Here is a 20,437-nt window from a genome sequence, read left to right as displayed (position 1 = left end):
GTGGGGAAGGGAGATAAAGTAAAAATAATACTAAAATTAGTAAAATAAATAAATATTAATAAATAATAAATAATAAAAACCGTTAGGGACAGCCCAATACTGCCAGTGACAGATTGTGGCTGTCCAGTACCTCTTTGATCTGTCGTGTGAATCAAAAGGCCCCAGTGACCAAGGTATGGTGGCCCTTTCTGACAGCATCCTTGTTCCATTTATACCTGTCACCTGTAAACAGGGACTAGGTATAGAAAAATAAAGAAAAATAAAGAAAAAATAAAGAAAAATTAGGAGAAATAAAAACTGTGTCTGTACTCCACAGGCACAAAACTAAAACTGAGGTGCTGGCTAGGCAGGAAGGAGATGGGAGGGGTTAGAGGGGGGAGGAGTCAGGTTTTAATAGTTCTGTGCCAAACTCCACAACCACACACCTCTAACCCACAAGTAATGGCGCAGCGTCCCCCAGATGGATGAAAGAGAAATAGTGACCGAAGGAGAAAGGACATACTTGAGAGAAGGAACATAACAATGAGTGGTGAGATTTACACACCACGAACATAAAACAACCAGCAACGGCTGGTAACAATAACAGCAACAGCTGAACAGGTAACTACAGAACAAGAACCTGCAGAAAAGTCAACTACGAGAAAAGGATTAGCCGGTAGGTAATTAAAATCCTATTTTCTCTAGCATCCATAAGGGATATTGGGGAGACGTAGTACGATGGTGACGTCCCAAAGCTTCCAGAACGGGCGGGAATGTGTGGAGACTTCTGCAGCACCGCCTGCCCAAACTGGGTATCCTCTTTGGCCAGAGTATCAAACTTGTAGAACTTTACAAAAGTGTTCTTCCCCGACAAGGTAGCAGCTCGGCATAGTTGCAAGGCCGAGATCTCCACTGGCAGCCGCAGAGCCCACCGATCTTGTAGAGTGGGCCTTCAGAGACTGAGGAACAGGTAAGGCTGCCGACACATAGGCCTATCGGATGGTAAGTCTAAGTCAACGCACAATGGACTGCTTCACAGCAGGGCAACCCTTTTTCTGCGCATCATAGAGCACGAACAGGGAATCCGTCTTTCTGATCCGAGCCTTTCGCTTGATATAGATCTTCAAGGATCGCACAACATCCAATGCCTCCGGAGTAGCAGAAGTGTCGGAACCACAATAGGTTGATTCAAGTGGAACACAGAGACAACTTATGGCAGGAACTGTTGCCTAGTCCGCTCTGTCCTCGTAAAAGACCAAGTAAGGACTTTTACACTATAAGGCCCCCAATTCGGAGACACGGGCAGGGCTAGTAACATCACAGTCTTCCACGTGAGGTACTTGTCTTCCACCGTCATCAGAGGTTCAAACCAGAAGGATCGTAGAAATACCAACACTACATTCAAATCCCAGGGTGCCGTGGGCGGCACGAAAGGAGGTTGAATGTGAAGTACTCCCTACAAGGTCTGAAATTCTGGCAATATATACGTTATGGTAAGAACTTACCGTTGATAACGGTATTTCTCCTATGTCCACAGGATAACAATGGGATATGATGGAGCTATAATGGATTGGCACCAAACGATCACAAGCTTTTAGTCCTCCCAGGATGCAACGGGCCCGTCCATATATCCCCACCCACTGGCTCAGGCAAATCAGTTGGATTCCAAAGCATTTAGGCAGGAGCATCATGTAGAGCACTAATCAGGCGAGAAGAACACACATGCATACCCTTCCGTACAAGAAGGAAGAGGTTAGTGAGTAGAAAGACCCTCAAATCAGGTGTGTCAGGGCGGGATCCCTGTGGACATAGGAGAAATACCGTTATCAATGGTAAGTTCTTACCATAAAGTATATTTCTCCGGCAGGGTCCACAGGATAACAATGGGATTTCCCAAAGCAATTTTTAGTGGTGAGGATGTTCCTGATTGGTAGGAGAACCCTTCGCCCGAATTCAGCGTCATGAGAGGCAAAAGTATCCAAGGCATAATGTCTATGAGTGTGTTAATGGAAGACCATGTGGCTGCCTTACATATCTGTTCTTGCTGAAGCATCATGCTGTGCTGCCCATGAAGGACCTACCTTACGGGGTGGTATTCATGTGACCGGCGGTCTGCTGACCGACAGTCACATGACCTCCTCCACCATCCCGCCGGCTCAGTAACCCGATGGTCGGCATGCCGACCAACAGGGACTATTTCCACTTGTGGGTGTCCACGACACCCATAGAGTGGGAATAGAACCCGTGGCGACCGCAGGTCGCCACCGAGCCTGCAGCGTGGCGAGTGCAGCGCGGCGAGCCCGCAAGGGGCTTGCTGCACTCGCCCCTCCCCGCCGGGATCCCGGCGTCGGTAAGCTGACCGGCGGTCAGGAGACCGCCGGTCAGCCATACTACACCCACCTTACGAGTAGAGTGAACATTAGCCGGAACAGGGAGATTAGCTTGAGAGTATGCTTCTGAAATAGTCATTCAAAGCCATCTTTCCAGCGTCTGTTTTGTAGCAGGCCATCCTCTCATGTGAAATTCGTAGAGAATGAAGAGAGAATCTGTCTTTCTGACGGCACTGGTACGACCCACGTAGACCCTTAATGCCCGAACTACGTCCAGCGACGCATCTCCCGAAGAAAGTCCCGATACCTGGAAAAAAACGGGACTACAATTTCTTCATTAAGGTGGACCTTAGACCCCACCTTATGAAGATACCCAGATCTAGTTCTGAGAACTACTTTATCTGGATAAACATCAGAAAAGGAGATTTATATAACAGTGCTCCTAAATCTGATACTCTTCTAGCTGATGCCATAGTCAGCAGAAAGAGAACTTTAGCTGAACTATGCAGTCAATGCTGACACTTGCACTCTCAAGGAAGCCATTCTTAAACCTTTATCCATTCCCTTCTGAAAGAATGTTAGAACCCTGGAAATTCTGAAAGATTTTGGGTCCATAACTCTTCCATTATACCAATGATTATAGGCTTGCTATATTCGGTGGTAAATATGAGCCGAGGAAGTCTTTCCTGCTCTGAACATTGTTTGATTTACCTGTGAGAATCCTCTTGACTTCAGGATATAGATTTCAAGAGTCACGCCGTAAAAAACAGTTGATCCAAATGTCTGTGATAACAAGGACCCTGCATTAGCAGATCTGGGCGTTGAGGAAGCAGAAGTGGAGCGTCCATCGACATTCTCTGCGGATCTGTGTAGCAACGCCTTCTGGGCCAAGCCGGAGCTATTAGAATCACGGCACCCTTAGCTTCTTTTATCTTCCTCACTACCCTGGTGGCAGGATGATTGGAGGAAAAAGATACAGCACTTTTGTTGTATTTTCCTCACCATCCTGGGTAGAAGGATGATCCGAGGATACACATAAGTGAAAAGAAACTCCCATTTTATTTAAAAAAAAAAAAAAGACGTACACAAAGATCACTACCTGATCCCTTGTTCCTGACATGTATATGGGTCTTTTGCCGATAGGACGTCACGAGATCTATCTCTGGCAAACCCCACTTGTCTACCAGAGTCTGAAAAGACTTTTGGGTGTAGAGCCCATTCGCTTAACTGAATAGCGTGTCGACTGTGAAAGTCTGCTCTCCAGTTTAGGACTCCTGGAACGAATACTGCGGACAAGGCTGGAAGAGAGAGCTCTGTTCACTTTAATATGTGACTTACGTTCTTCCTTGCTGTTTAGCTGCGTGTTGCACTCTGAAGGTTGAGGTACACTAATGCCATTGCCTTGGCCCTGCAGATCTGGACTGGTTTTCCTTTAGGAGTGTCCCTTACCCGAACCTGGATCATGTATATGGCACGAAGTGCTAACGGGTTTATTAGCAGGCAACTTTCTTCTGTGGTCCACAGGCCCAGAATATTAATCCTTCGGACAATGGCCTTCCCCAGCCCCAAAGACTAGCATTTGTTGTCAGTATCTCCCAACTTGATATCTAACAAGGTTGTCCCCTTGTCTAAATGGCATGTCTGTAGCCACCAGGTTAATGACTTTTTTACCTTCTCTGACAGTACCACTTCCTCTTGAAAATAATAACGGCAGCAGTGGGATCTGAACCCACACTTCCGAAGAGTCTGGAGCCTTAATACAGAGCTTTAGACCAATCGGCCATGCTACCACATCGTTTACTCTCCATCTGGCCCACGTACAACACCTGTTATTCACAGGTGGTCTCCTATCAGAGATTTTAATCAGGCACAACACTGCCCAACCTCCAACATCAGATGAGATCGGACCCATCCAGCGCGCTGCGGCTGCTGATAAAATCAGAAGCTGCAGAAGTCTTGAGTGGAATTGTTCATGTCGAGTGTTGACACCATCAAACCCATCATGCGCATGCTGCGTGAATTGATATTGTTTGACTGTGTAACAACTCCTGAGTCCTTGACTGTACCTTGGATATCTTATTCCGAGGTAAATATTTTCTGCAGGCTTTGATTCAGTACAGCCTCCCCGTGAGTCATCCGTTGTGGCGGAGCCAGGGATGACCTTGCCACATTTATGAACCACCCGTACCTCTGCAGACAAGTTTTTGTCTGTTCGGGATAGCACAGAAGCCTTTCCTGTGATTGTTCCAGAAAAAAAAAAAAAAAGGGTGGTCGAGGTATGGCAATTTTCTTATCCCCTGCTTGCGGAGATAAACTGCCATAATTATATTGGAACATACTCTGGGGCTGTGGTTAACCCAAAAGGGGTAAGACCTAGAACTGAATGTTGCTGAAGGATGGTAAACCTTGAAATAACACTGATGGACAGTGCTATAGGAACCTGTAGGTAAGCATCCTGACTATCCAGGGATACTATGTAATCTACTGGCTCCTTACCAAACTATGGAGCGCATCCATGTAAATCGTGGTACCCAAACCTATCTGTTTAGGATTTTAGAGATTGAGAATGGAGTAAAGAATCCTTCTGAATCAAACCCAGGTTGGAGTAAACACCCTTGTCCACATTGTGCATGGGTTACCAGGATGACTACTCCTGACAAAAGCAATTTCTGAACTGCTTCTTTCAATCCCCTTATCTTTGCCTCTGCCCGGAACGGGCTGGAGCAGAAGAATCTTCGAGGAAGAAGCTTTTGAAAGGAAAGCATAAACTAGAGATACCGCTTCTTGCACCCAGGCATCTATTATCAGATCTGTGCAACCTAGGAGGTCGGCCCCCTACCCTGGGATCCCCTAGAAGGAGGCCTATACCATCATGCTGATGGGTTATCCTCTGGTTTGGAAGCTGGCCCTCTGGTTGCTGTTACGAACCTATTGCTTTTCCTTTATGACCGAAAAGGCTGAAACAAGACCCCTAACTAGGGTTATATGTGGAAGGAAACGTGACCTTCTTGGAGTCTGATTCTGACTCCCCACTATCTGCTTACTCAAACATAGACTTTCAGCCAAAGTCAAGTTCCCAGAACCTTCTTTGATTCTGAATCAACTTTGCCTGTAGTAAGCAAACTGATCTGTTAGCAGCTATTGTTAAGGTTGATGCCCCAAAAGCATAACCCATATCTTTGCTGCCTGTTACATGTAAGCTATATGGGATTCTTGCTCCCCTGCAGGTACTGAAAGTCCATCTTTCAATACCTCAGCCCAGGCAGCTATTTGCTTTTATGAAAGCTGAAGTCCTGGCTGGCCTTATGACTGCCCTAGTCAGACATTGTTTTTTTGAAAAACATTACTCTTTTGATGTTGATGGCAGAGGCTATATAGATTTTTGCACTATCAAATCATATGCATAGGAGACACTTCCCTTTTTATTTTTTACAATCCCCAGCTGGAAAAGGATATTGGAATGTAGCCCAAACCTTTTCCTGATTCTCAGCTGTTTGTGTCCACCTTGAGGAGGCCCTACCTGTTTTGGGACATTAAAATACGGGTGCCTTATTTTTAACCATGGCTCTGCTGCCTCTAAGAACAGACTAGCCTTTACTGCTCTTATGGTTTCAGTTTATTCACTGAACGGATACCTTTTACCTGTTCTTCATGTGCCGAAGTTGAGTATATAGAGCTTTCATTGTCTGATGATCATCATGTATAGCCTGTGAAGTGGATAATTTATTTATACACGGTTTATCAGCTTGACTTATTTGGAGAAGCTGTTGGGGATATACCGTATGTAGGTAGCTGCATGTATGGATTCTAGTGAACCCCATTCCTGGTATCGAGACTGTAGGAATGACCTTTCAGCCAAACTGGACAAGGTATGTGCAAACATCACCCAAGAGAGTCTATCTATACCTGATGTCGATCAGGGACCTGAACCTCCAACCATTTACACATAAACCATCCTGTACCAGATCAGAAAGGATAATACAGTTTTTGCAAACATATTATGAATGGTTGTTGGTGTTACTGTAAGTGTACCCTTGTCACTTTTGCCGCTGTTAGACATGATAAATAATCAGCACTTGTACTACACAATTTGTGACTGTAACCACTTTATCTCTCTAAAGTGATATCAATCTGACCCTACCCATGCACCGGCATTGAGGATCAGGAGACCAACTGACAAACATATATTAAAGTCAGCAATCACACTAGCAGTCAGTCACATGTTATATATTAGTCATATGAGCACATAATCAACTACAAACACATTTCAAAGGATGTAAGAGTACATATTAATGAATTCTGTTTTATACAGACCTTAACGTATTCAGACACAATGCGAAGAAAACCACAGTAATATACACATCTCATATGCAATATGCACTAAACTTAGACTATTCATACTGACAAAGGTAGATAGAATTTTAGTGCTGTATAACCCGTACTCAGAGTGGGAAACAGGGAGACTCGCCTCACTTCCAAGATCGATCAATATGTTAGCGAACGCGGAGTGGATCCGGGAGCTACTAGTGTACACTGTCGCTCCGGAACTTTAAGTGTATACAGACGCCTGTACTGCGACCGGGTCTCCTCGCGCTAGCGCTTAGTGAACACAGACACAGCCCCCTATGCTGCAACCGAGATCCCTCGTGGTAGCGTCTGAGGCGGAAATGAGGCAACAGTTCATGGCGGGAGACCAACGGAAACTGGTCATGAACTGGGGGGAGGGATGACCAGGAGAGCGTCCGACTCCCCACCGCAGACATCAACCAAAGGGATCGCAGCCTCATGCTATTCCTGGTGCCTTATGATCCCTAAGACCTAGCGCTGGAGCACCCGTGGTGGCGGCACGCCAGCTACTGTTTGGTAGTCTACTCCCAATACAGTGCGGCTGTGTCCGTATTCCCCCTCTAAGTGGAACTGATGCCTTACCTTCTCCCCGTGCTCCGGCCACAGCCTGGTAATGTCTGCTGGACCTGCTAGTATATCCGACACAGACGCCCGTCGAGACAGCACTTGTACCGTGGGTAAGCATTGTTGCGACCTGGCGGAGAGTTGTTGGAGCGACTCTTTCCAACATGCATATAAGACGCTGTTAGGAAAGATCACTTAGAAAACATAGTAAGACTATAAAACTTAAATAAGAACGCTTAAGCCTGCCAAAAACAGCAGCCCTGTGATCATGGTCTGGCTCCTACCGCACCAAACAAAAAAACGATTTGCCTGAGCTAGTGGGTGGGGATATATGGATGGGCCTGTTGCATCCTTGGAGGACTGAGAGCTTGTGATCGTTTGGTGCCAATCCGCTATCGCGCCATCATATCCCATTGTTATCCTGTGGATAACCTGTGGATCCTGCCGGAGAAACGGTCAATTTCTTCTGGAAGAAAATTGAGAGGGCTGAAATCTGGACCTTAATGGAACCGAGACGTAAGCCCTTATCCACAGCAGCAGCGGAAACGGAGGAAACGTCCCAAGTGGAACTCCACAGGCGGATACGAGCGTTCCTCGCACCAAGAGACATATTGTCTCCAGATATGATAATAGTGTTTTGACGTCACAGTTTCCTGGCCTGAACAATGGTAGCAATGACTCTTTTGGAAAGGCCCTTATGAGCTATGATGTTCCGCTCAACCTCCATGCCGTCAAGCAAAGTTGCCATAAGTCTGGGTAGATGAACGGTCCTTGTTGAAGATCTCTTCTTAGTGGCAGATGCCAAGGGTCTTTGACGGACAAGTCCAGAAAATACGCGTACCATGCCCTCCGAGGCCAATCCGGTGCAATCAGAATTGCCTGGACCCTTGGGAGCAACGGAATCGGAGGAAACAGGTAGACCAGCCGGTAAGGCCAGGCGCCCCGGTTCGGGAGCAATGCCAGTGAAGCTTCTTGTTGAGTCAAGAAGCCATCATGTCTATTTGTGGGCAGCCCCACCGGTCAATGATCTGTTGAAACACCTGATGGTGGAGCCCCCACTCCCCCGGGTGGAGATCGTGACGACTCAGGAAGTCCGCTTCCCAGTTGTCCACACCCGGAATGAAGATTGCAGACACTGCCCTTGTATTTCTTTATGTCCAGAGAAGTATCTTTGACACCTCTCGCATGCAGGCTCTGCTTTTTCTCCCTCCCTGCCGACTGATGTACGCCACTGCTGTGGCATTGTTCAACTGTACTTGGATCGCATGATCCTTGAGTAGAAGAGAGGTCTGAAGCAGAGCACTGTAGATCGCCCGAAGTTCCAGAATGTTGATCAGAAGGAGGGCTTCGTGGGCTTACCACCTGCCCTGGAACTGAGCCCCTTGGGTGACCGCTCCCCATCCTCTCAGACTCGCATCTGTCGCGAGGAGGATCCAATCCTGAATCCCGAAACTCCAGCCTTCCAGGAGATTGGAGGACTGCAGCCGCAACAGGAGGGATATCCTGGCCTGAGGTGACAGCCATAGCATCCGGTGCATCTGTAGATGTGATCCGGACCACTTGCTCAGGAGATCCAATTGAAATGTTCTGGCATGGAACCTCCCATATTGGATAGCCTTGTATGAGGCAACCATCTTCCCCAACAATCTTATGCAAAGATGGATAGATACGCAAGCAGGCCAGAGCACCATGTGGACCATCTCCTGAAGCGTTCCCGCCTTCTGGGACACAGTATCCAGTAACATCCCCATTAACAGGAGCCACTGAGTTGGCTCCAGGTGGGACTTCTGTATATTGAGAATCCACCCATGGTGTGACAGAAGTTGGATATCGCGGTCGATATGGAGCAATAAAAACTACCTGGATCTTGCTTTTATCAGGAGATCATCCAGGTAAGGGACAACATTGACCCCCTGGACCCGGAAGCTGGATCATCATCTTGCCATTACCTTTGTGAATACCCTCAGAGCTGTGGACAGGTCAAAGGGTAGTGCCTGGAACTGGTAGTGATCGTCCAGTAGGGCAAACCTCAGATAAGCCTGATGAGGTGGCCAAATTGGAATATGAAGGTAGGCGTCCTTGATATCCAGGGAAACCATGAATTCCTGTTCTTCCAGGCCCGCAATCACTGCTCTTAATGAGTCCATCTTAAACTTGAAACCCCTGAGATAAGGGTTCAAGGACATTAGGTTCAAAATGGGCCTTATCAAACCGCCCGGCTTCGGTACCACAAACAGGTTGGAGTAGCAACCCTTTCCCCATTGTTGTATTGGTACTGGAACAATGATGTGGGACTGGACCAACTTTTGGATGGCTTGTTGCAACGTAACTTGCGTATCCTCCAAAGCTGTTAAGCTTGATTTGAAAAATCGTTGGGGAGGAGCACCGTCAAACTCCAGCTTGTAGCCCTGAGAAATGAGGTCCTTGACCCATGTAACCTGGCAGGAAACCTCCCAGATGCGGCTGAAGTGACGCAGTCGAGCTCCCACCTCGAGGTGTGTGGGCACAGTCATGCTGAGGACTTAGTGGAAGCAGAAATGGTGCTCTGTTCCTGAGAACCGGTGTTCGCAGGTCGTCTTACCTCTGGTGCTACTAGCTGCATTGGAGGCACCTCTGGCCTTAGATCGAAATCTGTTAGACCAAAAGAACTGAACAGACGGCCCCGGATAGGAACACCTAGCCGGCGAGGCCCCAGAGGGTAGAAACGTGGATTTCCCTGCAGTAACTTTAGAAATCCACGTATCCAACTCAACCCCAAAGAGCCATTCACTAGAAAAGGGGAGAGATTCCACACTGCACTTGGACTCTGCGTCCGCTATCCATTGACGCAACCACAAGGCCCTGGCAGCCAAGTCTGCAACAGCCTGTTGTAGTAGCTGAGGTTTTTTTAACCTTAGCAGTGAGTTGTGATGACACATCATATTTTTAAGTGCCCCTAGCCAAGAAGGCTTTTGACCCTCTCACCCAGCCCCCTCACTGAGTTGTGAAGATTGGCTGTATTGATCACACGAAACAGAATCAGATAAGGCAGAGAATCTGGTGTGGCATACACTGCATAGTTTGTGTTTACCCATGTTCACAGTAAAGCACAATCACATACAGGTAATAACTAGCATGCCTGCCCCTTACTGTATGTGAGAGGCAGATAGAGACAGAGGGGACCAGCACACCCCAGCTACACAGCCCCAGTGAGGCTGTAAGCTGTTATATTACAGGAAAACACCTATGATGACTGTCCTGTATAGGACACAGATTATGTACAATAGCGGCTCTCCCCCTTTGCTACACCCTGTACCAGTTTTCCAGCGTTTTCTGAGTGGCAGGAGGAGCTGTGTGCGTCTGCTGAAAGCAGGGGAAGGCGCCAAAATACCGCTGGTCCCCCTCTGAGGTAGCTCCCCCCACCCCTACCAATGGTGCCGGAGCTACAGTGTTCCTTATACTGGCAAAGACTCCCAATTAGCTTAAAAACATCACAAGTGCTAGTTTAAGCCACCGCTAGCCAGTGTACACAGGAGGGTCCCATATGCCCCCCCCCCCCCCCGGTTTGTACTCACCACTATCGTCACCTTCAGGCTATTGCTAGGGGTGTGCAGCATGATGTGGCTGCGACAGCTAAGGCACAGTGCCCCGCTGTACAAACAACCTTTCATCTGCCTTACGAGGCTCTGACACCTCGCAAGGCCGATGACCGTCCCCCCCTAACTCCCATGGTGCAGTTATGCTGTTGCCCAAACATCATACCGAAAATAATCAAAGTTTAAAGGAAATTGTAGAAAATTCTCTGGAGCTGCAGAGATGTGCATCCTCTCCTGGGAGCACTTTTTTCTAAACTGTCTGGGGGAGGGGGCATAGAGGGGAGGAGCCATCACACCCAGTGAAGAAATTTAAAGTGCACTGGCTCCTTTGGACCCCATCTATACTCCATCGTACTCAGTCTCCCCAATATCCCTTATGGATGCTAGAGAGAGAAAAAAATCCCAAAACTGCCATTTTCTGAGGTTTAGTGCAATATATACAGATCCCCATATGTATTCTAAAGGTCCACAGCAGATACTGTATCAGAGATATATATATACTGCGAACCTGCAGCACTGCAATCCCCATAGAATTCTATGTGATAAAGATAAATAAAACTTACTGTACAGTGTGGAAATAACCACCACTAACACAGTGGCTTACCAATGTAAACCAACAACACTCCACAAGTGCTGTAGCTTTGGAGACGCTCTGACCCAGTCATCTAACCATCACAATTTGACCCTTATCAAAGTTGCTCTGATCTTTACGCTTGTCCATTTTTCCTGCTTCCAACACATTAACTTCAAGAAATGACTGTTCACTAGCTGCCTAATATATCCCACCCTGTGACAAATTTTCTGTAATCAAATGTTGCCACTCGCACCCCACACACCCCCTTCCCCTGTGCTACAACCTTTCACCAGAGTCAGCGGAGCCTGGTTATCAGTCTCTCCTGCTGCAGCTGATCTCCACACACACAGATCAACTTATTAGTGCTGGAAGGAGAACTATATTCCTCCCATTACACTTTTGATTTCAGCGCATGGACCCCAGTGTGGTATTTGCATACTGGGGAGCAATTCTGGTAGCGATGTTGGCGGTCACAGATTGCTACATTACTGCCAGGGTGGCAGGACCTGGAAAAGGAAATCCATTAGCACATGTATAGAGCGGACTTACTCATTACCAGCCCCAGGGATGCAGCGGATGGCGCGGTTGTATACATATGATTGTATCAGTTAAGTGGTTAAGCTTGTCTGGGCTATCCTTGGCACTTTAAAGAATGATGATGGTGGGCACAATGCAGAAAAGCCACTTGTAGTGAAAACTCAAATGATGCTTGTTTTGAATGCAAGAACTGCTCCATTAAGGTAGCAGACAGCGGTGCCCAGGGAGCTAGACCAGTGATGGCTAACCTTGACACTCCAGCTGTTGTTGAACTACACATCCCAGCATGCCCTGCATCAGTTTTAGCATGGCCAAATAGCAAAACTGTAGCAGGGCATGCTGGGATGTGTAGTTCAACAACAGCTGGAGTGTCAAGGTTAGCCATCACTGAGCTAGACCATCTTCAACTGGAAACATATGACTTGTGCTGGTCAGAGAGAAAATAAACACTTCCTGCCGGGCTGACTAGATACAAGAAGATACACTGGGGAAGAGGCGCTCCTTTTCACAAGCTACAAGGGGTAATTTATTTAACTACTATGACCATCTAAAATGAGCTAACCCATAGTAACGGTTTCCATGGCGTACTGAAGTAGAAAAGAAACTTATGAAGCTTTAAAAATGCAAACTCACAGGACAAACATGGCTTACACTAATTTTACCAAAATGTATCTATTGATATAAAACAGTTCACAGAGGTGTATACAATGGAGTTACAAAAATGGATGTTTCTATGACAGATACTGGAAGAATTTGGGAGCTCCCTGCATGAAGTGCAGTAATGCAGCTTGTACAGACTGCCCCTCGTGAACCCAGAGAAATCGCTTAGAGGGATGAGAGCTGGACAGAAGAGAGTTAAATTCCTTGGACAGCTTGTGGCGGAAATGCCTATTTCCCCCCCTCAATAGCACTTTGTGATTCTGTCATCATGAAACCATAGGTGGTGACCTTTGAATAGGATATCTTTTACATCAAGTGGATACGTATGATTTACTCCAAATTGAAAGCATTGTACAACTAATTGGATTTAACGGAGTCTATTCAATACGTGACGGTTTTTCAGACAGTCGGAAAAACAGGCACTTTTCAACAGAAATAGGTCAAATTGGTATTCGACCTATTCAATGAAAGTGCTGTTTTTCCGTCTGTCGGAAAACCCGGTACTGGTCGAAAAACATGTGGATCGGCGAGTTACACATCTGTTTTTCACAGTTTGAGGCTGATGCAGATTTGACTTGTTATCAAGTTGAATCTGCATTGTAGGAATGCTGGCCATTTCCGGCCAGCATTGAATACTGACGTGTCGGAGAGGATCCGACACCATTTGAATACTACCCCCCCCCCCCCCCCCCCCCCATATAAACACAAATGTGCTATTTTATCAGTGTTAATTCCCTCATTGCCATAAAAGAGGTCACTTACCTGGAGCAACAGTATCAGATATGGAAGTGCTCGTACCAAGGAAAAATGGAGTTGGAAGTATTTTCGTGGGAGAATATGTATTTAATGACACTTTCCTGCCAACATAACTATGATATCCAGGAGTAGCTGTCAGGAAAAAGGAAGAACAGAGCATCTATATTTAGCATTCCGTACAGAATATTATGCATACCCATTTACAGTTAATGATAAACACTTCACAAGACTTTTCTCACTTCTTTATTTAATTCATAGAAGTGATAACTACTGCTGATGTTATGGGGTCTGTCTGTGCAGGTGCATGTGTCATTGTTTAGCCTTACATGAATAGAACTAAAATATAATATATATATTCACACACACTGTAGTTGGGGATTGTGCCCCTGCCCTCCCAGAAAGCAGTTTCTAGGGTATAAATATATAAAATAAAATACAACATGTGAAAATGATTACTACTTAAGAGAATTCCTCTGAGATCAGGTGCTCATTCCATCTATAGTATGTGCACATTACTACAACTCATGGATAAGAATAAGAATATACATAGCCGCCCTACAGGGAGACGCTGTCGGGGTATCCATAAGGCAGTCATTCGAAGGAGCCGCAATTGCAGAAAGGAATTCATCCACCTGCTTTAAAGACAAGGAGTTGTGGAGAGTCTCTAACGGACATATGGAAGGTACCATGGAGTACAACTCAAACCCTGAAAGACATACATATATACATGTGTATACATTGTCACACTTGAATACATATGAAGCCTATAGCAACTCCTGGATAATACAATAGCCAAAAAATAAATAAATTACATCATATTGTTTTCTTGATGATTAGACAAAGTGTAGCACTAAACAACATTATGGAGAATGAAACCTTGTGCAACATTTACATATTACAGTATGTCACTCCTAGGCGTCCTATTTTGCTGTAGTATACTTACCTGCATTATCTATTAAAGCCAAGATTGCACAAATGCTTAAACTCCTTAAGATAAATTGTTCACGTTGTCACATGTTGCAATTATGATTAAATAAAAAGTATTTAAAAAAAAATAAAATGTAAAAGTCAAAACTAATTATGCAAAGGAAATTCATTCTTTTATATTACCAAGCTTAATATGTATTTCTATGTCCGGATCCATGGCGATGGCCATGTTCTTTTATTTCTCCAATTCTTTTTATTACAGATACCAGTAGCCATATTAGAAAAATAGCGCATGCATGAACCACCGGTCATCTACATGCCAAGAAGGATATGAAGTTACAAAAGTACCCACAGAGGGCTTGCTAATACTATGATTGTAAGTACTATTGTATAAACTGGCATCTTGCAGGCTCACCCTACTGGATATCCAGAAATTGATCTCTCCAAATACATAGTCCAAGGAGTAGTTATCAGATTAACATTATGAAATCATGAGAAGAGACTGTTATAATGCGTTACTTATTAATTATATTTATTATGATGTACATTGTGTTACTGTATGAGTTTATATACTATGTATTTTGATAACAATGTTATGATGTGAGAGCATCCTTGGTCATGTGACTTCCTTTGGTTGAGAGCCCTTTCAGGGGATCAGAGTGAACAGACCCATGCACATTATTTTTCTTTGAAAAAGTCCTGTCCTGAACGATACTCGTCAGGTAGCTCTATGACCTGGGAGTAGTGTACCAGCTGATACATATTCAGGCTCTACCTTGCAGCAGGAGGAGAAATTGTGTACTTACCAACTTACCTGGCTTCCACAACCACTGTGTGAGATATGTAGGGTTGCAAGTTTGCTACATTTTTCTAAAAATCAATATATATTTGGAAACAGTATTACACTAGAAGATTATTTCTTTTAAGGTCATCCACATTACATATCTGTGGTGACTGATAACATGCGGTATCAGGACAACATCCATTCAGATAAGTGCATGTACTTCTATTTCTAGTACGGGCTTTATATCTCGTTACCTTTTATTGGGCACCAAGGTGTCCGTCTGGACAATATTGCATTAGGGAGACTTCTAGTTACAATTGTGCTCAGATTATTCTTTTTTTTTCACTGGAGACTTTGACAAAGTGGTCTCATTTTATTTATGTCAATTTCTGAACTAATTTGTTAATTGAATTTAATTGTGTTTAAATTTAGCACCAGCACTTACTAATATATATAGTTTATTGCTCCGTAGCGAAGTGCAACCTTTTATCATTGTTATTAAACACCATGCTTCATGGTTAGAATGTAATTTATGTGTGTGTGTATATATATATATATATATATATATATATATATATATATAAAATAAGATTTTACACACCGGTAAATCTATTTCTCGTAGTCCGTAGTGGATGCTGGGAACTCCGAAAGGACCATGGGGAATAGCGGGCTCCGAAGGAGGCTGGGCACTCTAGAAAGATTTATGACCACCTGGTGTGCACTGGCTCCTCCCACTATGACCCTCCTCCAAGCCTCAGTTAGGACACTGTGCCCGGACGAGCTGACATAATAAGGAAGGATTTTGAATCCCGGGTAAGACTCATACCAGCCACACCAATCACACCGTACAACTCGTGATACTATATCCAGTTTGACAGTATGAAAACAACTGAGCCTCTCAACAGATGGCTCAACAATAACCCTTTAGTTAGCAATAACTATTTACCAGTATTGCAGAAAATCCGCACTTGGGATGGGCGCCCAGCATCCACTACGGACTACGAGAAATAGATTTACCGGTGAGTAAAATCTTATTTTCTCTAACGTCCTAGTGGATGCTGGGAACTCCGAAAGGACCATGGGGATTATACCAAAGCTCCCAAACGGGCGGGAGAGTGCGGATGACTCTGCAGCACCGAATGAGAGAACTCAAGGTCCTCCTCAGCCAGGGTATCAAATTTGTAGAATTTTGCAAACGTGTTTGCCCCTGACCAAGTAACAGCTCGGCAAAGTTGTAAAGCCGAGACCTCTCGGGCAGCCGCCCAAGATGAGCCCACCTTCCCTGTGGAATGGGCTTTCACTGATTTAGGATGCGGCAGTCCAGCCGCAGAATGCGCCTGCTGAATCGTGTCACAGATCCAGCGAGCGATAGTCTGCTTAGAAGCAGGAGCACCCAGTCTGTTGGGTGCATACAGGATAAATAGCGAGTCAATTTTCTTGACTCTAGCCGTCCTGGAAACATAATTTTTCAAGGCCCTGACTACGTCCAGTAACTTGGAATCCTCCAAGTCCCTAGTAGCCGCAGGCACCACAATAGGTTGGTTCAAGTGAAAAACCGATACCACCTTAGGGAGAAACTGGGGACGAGTCCTCAATTCTGCCCTCTCCATATGGAAAATCAGATAAGGACTTTTATATGACAAAGCCGCCAATTCTGATACACGCCTGGCCGAAGCCAAGGTCAATAACATGACCACTTTCCGCGTGAGATATTTTAGATCCACGGTTTTTAGTGGTTCAAACCAATGTGATTTTAAGAAACTCAACACCACGTTGAGATCCCAAGGTGCCACTGGAGGCACAACCGGGGGCTGAATATGCAGCACTCCTTTTACAATGTCTGAACTTCAGGTACTGAAGTTAATTCTTTCTGGAAGAAAATCGACAGAGCCGAGATCTGTATCTTAATGGAGCCTAATTTTAGGCCCATAGACACTCCTGCTTGTAGGAAATGCAGAAATCGACCTAGTTGAAATTCCTCTGTTGGGGCCTTTTGTGGCCTCACACCAAGCAACATATTTCCGCCATATGCGGTGATAATGTTTTGCATTTACATCTTTCCTGGCTTGAATCAGCGTAGGAATGACTCCCTCCGGAATGCCCTTTTCCTTTAGGATCCGGCGTTCAACCGCCATGCCATCAAAACGTAGCCGCGGTAAGTCTTGGAACAGACAGGGCCCCTGCTGCAGCAGGTCCTGTCTGAGCGGCAGAGGCCATGGGTCCTCTGATATAATTTCTTGAAGTTCTGGGTACCAGGCTCTTCTTGGCCAATCCGGAACCACGAGTATCGTTCTTACTCCTCGCCTTCTTATTATTCTCAGTACCTTTGGTATGAGAGGCAGAGGGGGGAACACATAAACCGACTGGTACACCCACGGTGTTACCAGAGCGTCCACAGCTATCGCCTGAAGGTCCCTTGACCTGGCGCAATATCTTTTATAGCTTTTTGTTGAGGCGGGACGCCTTCATGTCCACCTGTGGCCTTTCCCAATGGTGTACAATCCTTTGGAAGACTTCTGGATGAAGTCCCCCCTCTCTCGGGTGGAAGTCGTGTCTGCTGAGAAGATCTGCTTCCCAGTTGTCCACTCCGAGAATGAACACTGCTGACAGTGCTAACACATGATTTTCCGCCCATCGGAGAATCCTTGTGGCTTCTGCCATCGCCATACTGCTTCTTGTGCCGCCCTGTTGGTTTACATGGGCGACTGCCGTGATGTTGTCTGATTGGATCAGGACCGGCCTTTTGAAGCAGAGGCCTTGCCTGACTCAGGGCATTGTAAATGGCCCTCAGTTCCAAAATATTTATGTAGGGAAGTCACCTGACTTGACCAAAGTCCCTGGAAGCTTCTTCCCTGTGTGACTGCCCCCAGCCTCAAAGGCTGGCATCCATGGTCACTAGGACCTAGTCCTGTATGTCGAACCTGCGGCCCTCTTGAAGATGGGCACTCTGCAGCCACTACAGTAGAGATACCCTGGTCCTTGAAGACAGGGTTATCAGCCGATGCATCTGAAGATGTGATCCGGACCACCTGTCCAACAGGTCCCCCTGAAAAGTTCTTGCATGGAACCTGCCGAATGGGATTGCTTCGTAGGAAGCTATCATTTTTCCCAGGACTCGCGCGCAATGATGCACCGATAACTGTTTTGGCTTCAGGAGGTCTCTGACTAGAGATGACAGCTCCATGGCTTTCTCCTCCGGGAGAAACACTTATTTCTGGTCTGTGTCCAGAACCATCCCCAGGAACAGTAGACGTGTCGTAGGAAACAGCTGTGTCTTTGGACTGTTTAGAATCCAACCGTGCTGTTGTAGCACTTTCCAAAATAGTGCTACCCCGACTAGCAACTGCTCCTTGGACCTCGCCCTTATAAGGAGATTGTCCAAGTACGGGATCATTAAAAACTCCCCTTTTTCGAAGGAGTATCATCATTCCGGCCATTACCTTGGTAACACCCTCGGTGCCATGTACAGTCCAAACGGCAGAGTCTGGACTTGGTAATGGTAATCCTGTACCACAAATCTGAGGTACTCCTGGCGAGGATAGTAAATGGGGACATGCAGGTAAGCATCCTTGATGTCCCGGGATACCATGTAATCCCCCTCGTCCAGGCTTGCAATAACCGCCCTGGGCGATTCCATCTTGAACTTGAATTTTTTTATGTATGTGTTCAAGGATTTTAAATATAAAAAAAGGGTCACACCGAACCATGCGGTTTCGGTACCCCAAACCGTGTGGAATAGTAACCCCGTCCTTGTTGAAGTAGGGGCACCTTAAGTATTACCTGATGGGAATACAGCTTATTAATTGCCTCTAGCACAGCCTCCCTGCTTGAGGGAGTTGTCGGCAAGGCATATTTGAGGAAACGGCGGGGGGAAGACATCTCGAATTCCAGCTTGTACCCTTGAAATACTACTTGAATGAAACAGGGATCCACCTGTGAGCGAGCCCACTGATCGCTGAAATTTTTGAGACGGCCCCCCACCGTACCTGGCTACACCTGTGGAGCCCCCGCGTCATGCTGTGGACTCAGAGGAAGCGAGAGAAGAATTATGATTCTGGGAACAGGCTGACTGGTGCAGCTTTTTCCCTCTTCCCTTGTCTCTGTACAGAAAGGAAGCGCCTTTGACCCGCTTGCTTTTCGGAAGCCGAAAGGACTGTACCTGATAATACAGTGCTTTCTTAGTCTGTGAGGAAAACTGAGGTAAAAATATTTCTTCCCAGCTGTTGCTGTGGATACGAGGTCCCAGAGACCACCCCCAAATAATTCCTCACCCTTATAAGGCAGAATCTCTATGCGCCTTTTAAAGTCAGCATCACCTGTCCAGTGACAGGTCTCTAATACCCTCCTGACAGAATGGACATTACATTCATTTTGGATGCCAGCCGGCAAAATATCCCTCTGTGCATCCCTCATATATAAGACGACGTCTTTAATATGTTCTCATGTTAGCAAACTAGTATGTTTGACAGGGTCACCGACCACGCTGCAGCAGCACGCTCTGCAGGTTTCAGTCTAGTACCTGAGTGTGTAAATACAGACTTCAGGATAGCCTCCTGCTTTTTATCAACAGGTACCTTCAAAGTGGCCGTTCCTAAAACGGCAGCGCCACCTATTTTGACAACCGTGTGAGCGCCTTACCCACCCTAGGGGATATCTCCCAGCGTAACTTATCCTCTGGCGGGAAAAGGTACGCCATCAGTAACTTTTTTGAAATTACCAGTTTCTTATCCGGGGGAACCCACGCTTCTCACACACTTCATTCATTCATCTGATGGGGGAACAAAACACTGCCTGCTTTTTCTCCCCAAACATAAAAACCCATTTTTAGAGGTTAATGTCAGAAATGTGTAACACATTTTTTATTGCCGGGATCAAGTCACGGAAGTTCCTAGTGGATTGTGTATATGTCTCAACCTTGACGACACTGGAGTCAGACTCCGTGTCGACATCTGTGTCTGCCATCTGAATGAGCGGGCGTTTTTGAGCCCCTGATGGCCTTTGAGACACCTGGGCAGGCGCGGGCTGAGAAGCCGGCTGTCCCACAGCTGTTACGTCATCCACCCTTTTATGTAAGGAGTTGACACTGTCGGTTAATACCTTTCACCTAACCATCCACTCTGGTGTCGGCCCCACAGGGGGCGACATCACATTTATCGGCATCTGCTCCGTCACTATATAAGCCTCCTCATCAAACATGTCGACACAGCTGTACCGACACACCGCACACACACAGGGAATGCTCTGACTGAGGACAGGACCCCACAAAGCCCTTTGGGGAGACAGAGAGAGAGTATGCCAGCACACACCAGAGCGCTATATAATGTGGGGATTAACACTATAACTGAGTGAATTTTCCCCAATAGCTGCTTGTATATACAATATTGCGCCTAAATTTAGTGCCCCC

General features: G+C 46.0%; 1 protein-coding gene across 1 annotated transcript in view; it reads right to left on the bottom strand.

Annotated features, from left to right (window-relative positions):
* PPIP5K2 (diphosphoinositol pentakisphosphate kinase 2) overlaps positions 1-20,437 on the bottom strand; it is a 243,396-nt gene that overhangs the window by 9,203 nt on the left and 213,756 nt on the right. The window contains exons 29-30 of the mRNA XM_063964081.1: positions 13,882-14,028; positions 13,329-13,454 (exon numbers count right to left, since the gene is read on the bottom strand). Coding sequence (XP_063820151.1) covers positions 13,329-13,454; positions 13,882-14,028 — 273 coding nt within the window. The remainder of the gene's footprint in view (positions 1-13,328; positions 13,455-13,881; positions 14,029-20,437) is intronic.

The sequence above is a fragment of the Pseudophryne corroboree genome, chromosome 1, assembly GCF_028390025.1.
Source record: "Pseudophryne corroboree isolate aPseCor3 chromosome 1, aPseCor3.hap2, whole genome shotgun sequence".
In the NCBI taxonomy this organism is placed as follows: Eukaryota; Metazoa; Chordata; class Amphibia; order Anura; family Myobatrachidae; genus Pseudophryne; species Pseudophryne corroboree.
This window is presented reverse-complemented; position numbering and strand designations above follow the sequence as displayed.